At 47.2% G+C, this 7,447-nt stretch overlaps 2 protein-coding genes across 2 annotated transcripts; one reads left to right on the top strand and one right to left on the bottom strand.

Annotated features, from left to right (window-relative positions):
• Nucleotides 1–2,207: 2,207 nt before the first annotated feature.
• On the top strand, nt 2,208–4,043 carry LOC120902628 (solute carrier family 17 member 9). The gene is made up of 4 exons (XM_040311509.1): nt 2,208–2,275; nt 2,344–3,124; nt 3,197–3,413; nt 3,486–4,043. Exons 1-4 carry the CDS (start codon nt 2,208–2,210, stop codon nt 3,731–3,733), a joined length of 1,314 nt encoding a protein of 437 aa, XP_040167443.1. The 3' UTR covers nt 3,734–4,043.
• A 189-nt stretch (nt 4,044–4,232) lies between these two features.
• On the bottom strand, nt 4,233–6,793 carry LOC120902629. Its single transcript, XM_040311510.1, has 4 exons — nt 6,508–6,793; nt 5,847–6,362; nt 5,336–5,773; nt 4,233–5,250 (listed from the first exon to the last, which is right to left on the bottom strand). The coding sequence occupies exons 1-4, from the start codon at nt 6,604–6,606 to the stop codon at nt 5,122–5,124; spliced, it is 1,182 nt and encodes a 393-aa protein (XP_040167444.1). The 5' UTR covers nt 6,607–6,793; the 3' UTR covers nt 4,233–5,121.
• Between the last annotated feature and the right edge of the window lie 654 nt (nt 6,794–7,447).

Here is a 7,447-nt window from a genome sequence, read left to right as displayed (position 1 = left end):
GTTAAATGAACGTGAGTCACTTTTCCATGCAAAGCATTCTGAAAAAGGACCTTGGTTACAGAGCGTTTAAAAAGCAAAAAAATCACGGCTTAACCAGCAAAACTATTACCGAAAGGGTGACCAGATCTCGCTTGTTGCTGAAGACGCACGCAGGCCACAACATCATCTTTTCGGACGAAAAACTGTTCACTCTGGAGGAAACTTTGAATAAGCAGAATGATCGTATTTATGGAACATGTACTGTGGAACTGTGATGGTTTGGAGAGCTATCTCGGTCAAAGAGAAGATTTCGTTATTTTTTCTCGACAAAGGCGTGAAGATCAACAAGGAGAACTATTTAGAACACGTTTTTCAAGGCCACTTGAAGCCATACGCTAAGAAGCTTTTTGGCAACGACAGCTTTTGCTTCCAACATGATTCACCTCCAGCCCATAAGGCTTCGATCTTTCAGAAGTGGTGCAATGTGCTTTTGCTTTTTTTATCAGTGCATCGGAATGGCCTGCGTCGTCTCCATATTTGAACCCGTTGGACTTCTGCATATGGGGATACATGCTTGAAAAGTTGGGCGACGTCAAACATTTGCATTTGGACGGATTCAAGAAACGGTTGTTAAAGATATGGGACGAAATGCTGGATGAAGTTGTGCGTGCGGCCTGCAACGATTTCCAAAAGCGCCTACGGGCGGTTATCAAGTGTAAAGGTGAAAGATTTGAAATAAATTAAATGAAATGCAGGTTTAGTACCAATAGAAGCAATTTCAATCGATTCCTAAGAGAAATCAATCCTGGTGTCAATTTTATTACAAAAACAAAGTGTATCACTTCTACGATGCCACCCTGTAAATTCCAACAATGGATGGGTATTGTTTCTTGGAAAATTCAGCAACACGCTTCCGGCTATTGAAAAACACGATTTTTTTAAAAGCGGTTGACAGAAATTTGCTTGACGGGCAAATCATATAATTGTACACGTACGCTCAAAGAAATGATTTATAATTCATTTTTAAATATCTCTCTGACATTTGTAGCTTTCCCATGTGTTTTCATAACAGTTTTCCCCAAGTTACGCGCATAATGTGTTCCAGGTTTTACAGCCAAAATATGAATAGTAAAAAGTTATTTATGATTAAATTTATTAATTTAATGTTCATTCTTACTTATTTCACACATTTCGTGTAGAAAATTCAGGTAGTTCTGTGTATTTTGCGATTTCAAACTCAAAACAAAACTGCAATTTGCAGTCAGAATTCAACAGTAAATCGTTTTTTATTTGGCATGCTTTTTAGTTGAACGCTCGATAGTTGGCAGACAATTAATAAGCATGCGCTTGTATCGAAAAACCAGTTTTTCGACAAATTACAAAAAGCACATGGCTTTCCGAGAAAAAATGTCAAAATTTGTGTATGGAAAAACGTGCTAACTAAAAAGCACATATTCAATAGTTAGCAGGGAATCGAAATTCAGACTATATTTTGAATTTGGCAATTGTTGGAGGAAATTGTACCAATTTGACGTATGAGCTGTCAAAACTAAAAATTCACTTAACCAAAACTGGTTAAGTAAATAACTCGATAACTCATAACTCGAGTGTGACGTATCTTGGGGAAAGACTGTATTATCTTAAAACAGTTTTTTGTACTAAAAAATTGACATTAAACATTAAACAAATTGCACAACTTGTCCATCGCCCTGCAATCTAAAAAAACGGTCATTTGAATCACTTTAACCGCCATTTCAAAGAAGCTTTCCCGGTTTCGACAGCTCTACTCTGCTTTCTTTAAATCACTACAGAGAACGCCACCAGCGCCATCACGAGAACTGTCATCTACTTGTTTATTTACATCGATCTCCCACCATTCGGGTATACCCCGTCGCATCGGGTTTCTGCGATAGAAAAGTTGTAAAAACGAAAACATTCTTTAACACTTTCACATCACAGCGAGAGCGCCCCGCGGACAGAGGACGGCACCTCCGATACACAGCACCACCCGTCAACATGCAAATACCGTGTCGATTTCCCCGCAACTAGTCGTCCGTGGCCGAGTGTGTGTGTGACTGAGGCAAACGCTCTCTTCATTTTTTGCTAACGTTAAAGTTAGCCCCATCCCCAACCCCACTCCTGCACCACGTCAGCGCGGGCAACGAGTGTGCGAGGCGTCCGCGATACCGTGGGGAACCGGAACCGCGGAACCGGCGGCAGCAGCCTAAATGATGGAAGAAAAGCTCAAGTATTCCTTTCTGCGCGATCTGAACGATGGCCAAAGTATATGGACGAGGTAAGTACGAGGCGATGCACACACCTGGTGACGGATGTAACTAAAGCCCTTCGGGTGTCCATTTGCAGAAATGAGAAGCGTACCTGGTTCCTGACGCTCCTGACCGGCACCTGCATGCTGTACTCGACCCGCACCACCATGCCGCTGCTCGTGCCGGCCGTCGCAGCGGAGCGCAAGTGGAGCAAAACCGACTCCGGCACGGTGCTGAGCTCGTTCTTCTGGGGCTACACGCTGACCCAGGTGCTCGGCGGCTACCTGAGCGACAAGTTCGGCGGCCAGAAGGTGATACTGCTGGCGGCGATCGGTTGGTCGCTGATCACCTTCTGGATGCCGAACATTATCACCTCGTCGACGCTGTTTGCCTCCTACTCGATCCCGTTCATCGTGACCGTGCGGATCATCAACGGTGCCTGCCAGGGCGTCCACTTTCCGAGCATGATCAGCATCACCAGCCAGAACTTGAGCGCGTGTGAGCGGGCCAGCTTTTTCAGCATACTCACGTCCGGGTCGGCGCTCGGGACGCTGCTGACCGGGATCGTGGGTTCGTTTTTGCTCGACTACTTCGGCTGGCCGACGGCGTTCCGGGTGATTGGGTTTTTGGGCCTCTCGTGGACGCTCTTCCTGCGCTACTACACGATGGCATCGGACCGGAGCAGGATTATTAACATTTCGATGCCGAGCCGGATGTACACGAAGCTCGGCACGCCGGATGCCGTGCCGTGGTTGCGGCTGTTCGAGCGCAGCAGCTTCTGGGCGTGCGTGCTGGCACACGCCTGCGAGATGAACTGTTTCTTCGTGCTGCTGTCGTGGCTGCCGACGTACTTTCACGAGAATTTCCCCCACGCTAAGGTAAGCGAATGCGAACGGAGCCTTGGTTTTTTTGTGTGCTTAACGACCTTCTTTACCCTTTTTTTGCGACAGGGTTGGGTGGTCAACATGATCCCCTGGCTAGCGCTTCCCCCGGTCACGTTCATCGGCAAGCTGCTCACCGAGCATCTGCTCGCGAAACAGTGGTCCCTGACGCGCATCCGCAAACTAGTCCAGAGCTTATGCTTCTTGGGGCAGAACTGTGCCCTGTTTCTAATGTGCCGCACGCAGGACTTCAACATGGCACTTACCTGCATGTCAATTATTATCGGTAAGTCAGTCCCGTATCCGTTTCGTTTTGCACTCAATATTTACACATATCCTCTTCCCCGGGTTCGGGTAGGCCTCTCGGGATTGCACAACAATGCAGTGACGGTGAACCCGCAGGATCTGGCCCCGAGCCACTCGGGCAGCGTGTTCGGGCTGATGAACACGGTCGGTGCAATACCGGGCTTTCTCGGCGTCTACCTGGCCGGCCACATACTCGAACTAACGCAATCATGGTCGGCCGTGTTCAGTACGGCCGCCGCCATCAACACGTTCGGGTGGCTTATCTTTACTGTGTTTGGGTCCGCGGAAACGATCGTTTAAGTTTCCCTTTTTAATCCCACACACCCAAGATGGTGCGCGCGTGTGTGTGTGTTTGGGTAAGCAAACCGGGTAGCCAAAAACCAAATCTAGATTAATGAAGGAAGAAAGGAGGAAAGGTGAAACACGCGAAAACAAAGCCCCCAATACTACTTTCCGCATACTCTAAACACTAGATGTACAAACGGTCTTATTCCCTTCTAGCTCGTTTTTAACACTCAACCACCTTCCCCCCTTATCCCCTTCCCCTTATTTTCAAAAAATTGTATCCAACCAGGCCTGTCGAACGATATTACTACCGATTGGACTGGAGCAAAACACAAACACAATCTTTTCATTCCCTGTGTAACTCCTCGCAAGAGACTGTGCGGATGATGGGAGTGAAAGCTGACCAGAAGCCCGAGGTAGCTAACGAAAGCTGTGGACGAAGTTACTGTTAGATACTGTCAAAGAGAGAGATAGAGAGAAAGAGAGAGAGAAAAAAAATACACAAAATATATAAAAAAAAACTATAGAAAAAATAAATAAATTCAAAATCATCGATGTAACAATGCCGGGCTTTCCGATCGTGATTCCTGCTCTCCCTTGATGGCACGTTATGGAATTGTTTGTATATGTATACGAGAGAGAAATTGGACTTTCCTAGATCTATTTATTATCAAAAAATGCACACTACAAGTTGGGCATTTTAATTGGGAATTCTTCCGAAATGGGCCTCTAATAATCTAATAATCGAAATTATTGTAACTCTAATCTATGTGATGTTTCCCGCTCGCTCCTTTCAGACTCAATACACATTCTTTTACTTTGAAATGACTGCATTTTCCACAGCCACTGTAATGGTACTTCACAATGGCAGTCCTTCCATAATGCTCTCCGTTTGAGGCTCAAGTTTTTGTGCTTTTGTGGTTTACCAAACAAAAATGAGTGGGACCTGTTGGGGCGTTTAGTTCGGTCATGGACATTAAAGACGTTTTAAGGGAAAGAAAGAGCAGTTTTCCACGATATTGCGACGAAGGGAGCTTAACCTATTTTAAATATGGCAAAAGAAGGGGGTTTTAAGATCTGCTTATTATTCAGTTATGACCATAACGTACAGCCATTTTCACATACACTACACTAAACTAAGTCTAAATAAGGATGAAAATGAGTCAAAATTGAGCTTCAGTGCTCGTAAAGTCCGCTCAGAAAACAATTCCTGACTGTCCATTCATCATCACATCGAAAGCGGTGGCCGGCTTCGGTAAAGCACAACACGCACGTAAAGTAGCCTAAAATTACACCTAGGGATTAAGTTAGACAGGGGTATACAACTGTACAGTAGTGTAAGATAGTGATAGTCTAGTCCGGGAGTGCTTTGGCGTCGCACTCTTTCCCTCCAATTGGCGTGTCTATATGAATCCATCGACCGGTGGTAACACCTCGTACATGGCATACTTCCACGTCCAGCGGCGTGCGAGTGCTTCAAACTTCGGTCGATCGTTCTCGTACATCCGGCCAAGCTCGGGTTCCATGCAAATCTACCCGCCCCCAAAAAAAAAAGCACAAACAAAACAACAACGATCAATACAGTGTCCGACCCGTTTTGCCATCATTTCATCCTACCTGTGTGAAGGGATCGGTCAGCAGACTCTGCACCGACAGCAGCAGCTTCGAGATGGTCAGTGCCAGCGACCAGTTGTGCTGGATGATATCGATCCCGACGTCCCCGTGGCGCGACACGTTCGGGTGTACGATTTTGGTGAGAAACCGCACCTGGGGCGGCAGCATCGGGTACGAGCAGGGTATGACGATGTACAGGAAAAACTTCCCGCCCTCGTACGGACTGCCGGCCGGGCCCAGGATCGATGCCTGCCAGTGAAACAGTTGATTGTCGAGCGCCACCGCATCGATGCCCTCGGTCGCGTCCAGATCGAGCGACCGTATGTCGTTGCGGAGCCGGTTCGCGCGGATATGGTTGACCCGGCCACGCATCGGCGCCTTGTGCGCCATGTGTATCAAGCAGGTGCGGCAGAAGCAGGAGTTCATCAGTGCACCGTACATCTGTGGGTGAAGGAAAAAAAGGGCATCATTTTCATCCTTCCCTGAACCCTGAGCACCACCGCGAGCCACTTACATGCAGCCAGTTGGGAATGGTCGAGATCTGCTGAAACAGTGGCCACCGCTCCTTGGTGTACTTTTTCCACATCTGCTGCGGGATGTGCACCTCCAGTATCCGCTTCCACTGCTTGCACACCTCGCTCGCGTTCCACAGGGACAGATCGTCCAGGTAGGAGAAGATCGACAGCAGCACCTCGACCGGCAGGGCGCAGATTTGGCGCTGCGATTCGTCGTCTGCTTCGCGCGGCTGGGACAGCATCTCCAGATACTGGTTCACGTTGCGCGGTGCCGACGGTCGCGGTCGATCCAGATCGTCGTAGTCCGGATCGCCGTCGGAACGGTCCTTCGCTTCCGACCCATTCTCGGGCGGCTCGTCGTTGCCGGAATCTTCGTCGTCCGACACCTCCGTGACCATGCCCTCTGCCTCGTCTTGCGGGTGGTTGGGAAAGATGAACGAATGGCACGTGCCGCACAGCGGTTCCTCATAGTTCGGCCCGTAGTACCCGTTGCAAATCCAACAGGTCGATGAGTTCTGCCAGTGATGAGACCAAGAGCGGGGGCGAAAGCAAACCAAAATCAAATGATTGATTACGCAAACACGAACGACGGCTGCCAATTTTTCTCTAGCGGGAAAGTCGGACCACAACAGTCGGACAAAACAAAGCAAAGATACTTACGGAAAATGCGAAGCTCTTGCAAAACTCCTCATACTCCAGATCGTAGTACTTTTCTTCCTCGTACTTGGAGGTGAAGGATTTGCTGCAGCCGGCAGCCATCGCGATGCGGGCTCGAGTCCGGTTTTTTTTTGTGGGGCGTTTGTGTTTCGTTTTTCTCGCTGCGTTTATTTACGTTTCCACCGTGCGTGAAAAGAAGCTACACTTTTTTTCTGCTCTGCACCGACTACACACACAACCAGTGCTCCCGAAATAATCCCTCGGTGTGAAAATGTATGTAAACAAAGCTGCCTGTGAGCTAACCTGGGTGGTTGACGTTTGCGTAGTTCGTTTAATTGCCGCTACGGAGCGCTTGACACTATCGGTTCGATGCACAATGGGAGATTCATAGGATTTTGAAAAATGTTTGAAAATTAAAAAAAAAATGGTGCCACACAATTTGAAACAATTTAAGAATATACTCTTGTTCTTTCTTGTTTCAGTATTTTCGGAGCAAATATTATCCGTCACTTTGCACATATCGTTTATGGAACAGTTTCAGACACAGAAGTCGTTATCAAAAGTTCAGTTCGGTTTGAAATAGAGTTAGATCAAGTTGACACAAAAAAGGAACTGGTTCCGGACGGCTCAAATAAAATCTAAATCATTTCTGGTGGGTAGGAACTGTTTGTACCGTTTGTAATCGTTCGGAATTCTGCTGGGTCTTGACAATCCGGAAAGATTATGAACAAGTCCGGACGATTCCAAAGCGATTCCGGATAATTCTTGAAGATTTTGGACGATTCCTACAATTTCAACAATTCCGAAGATTTTGAATGACTTTGAACCGTTCCTGACAATTCCAGGCGGCTCCTGATAAAGAGTCTGAACCTGAGCCATCCTAGTCAGAATTAGAGTTACCTCCAGATAACCCAACTCCAGTTTGCAGCTAAAGTCCGTAGTA

The sequence above is a fragment of the Anopheles arabiensis genome, chromosome 3 (assembly GCF_016920715.1).
Source record: "Anopheles arabiensis isolate DONGOLA chromosome 3, AaraD3, whole genome shotgun sequence".
NCBI classification, from domain to species: domain Eukaryota; kingdom Metazoa; phylum Arthropoda; class Insecta; order Diptera; family Culicidae; genus Anopheles; species Anopheles arabiensis.
This window is presented reverse-complemented; position numbering and strand designations above follow the sequence as displayed.

Bases quoted from the DNA above. Each gene is read 5' to 3' on its own strand.
- LOC120902628 (XM_040311509.1), top strand. From the start codon at position 2,208: ATGATGGAAGAAAAGCTCAAGTATTCCTTTCTGCGCGATCTGAACGAT. The intron at 2,276-2,343 runs GTAAGTACGAGG...GTCCATTTGCAG, and splicing joins GGCCAAAGTATATGGACGAG to AAATGAGAAGCGTACCTGGT. The intron at 3,414-3,485 runs GTAAGTCAGTCC...GGGTTCGGGTAG, and splicing joins CTGCATGTCAATTATTATCG to GCCTCTCGGGATTGCACAAC.
- LOC120902629 (XM_040311510.1), bottom strand. From the start codon at position 6,606: ATGGCTGCCGGCTGCAGCAAATCCTTCACCTCCAAGTACGAGGAAGAA. The intron at 6,363-6,507 runs GTAAGTATCTTT...CATCACTGGCAG, and splicing joins GCAAGAGCTTCGCATTTTCC to AACTCATCGACCTGTTGGAT. The intron at 5,251-5,335 runs GTAGGATGAAAT...GGGGGCGGGTAG, and splicing joins TGACCGATCCCTTCACACAG to ATTTGCATGGAACCCGAGCT.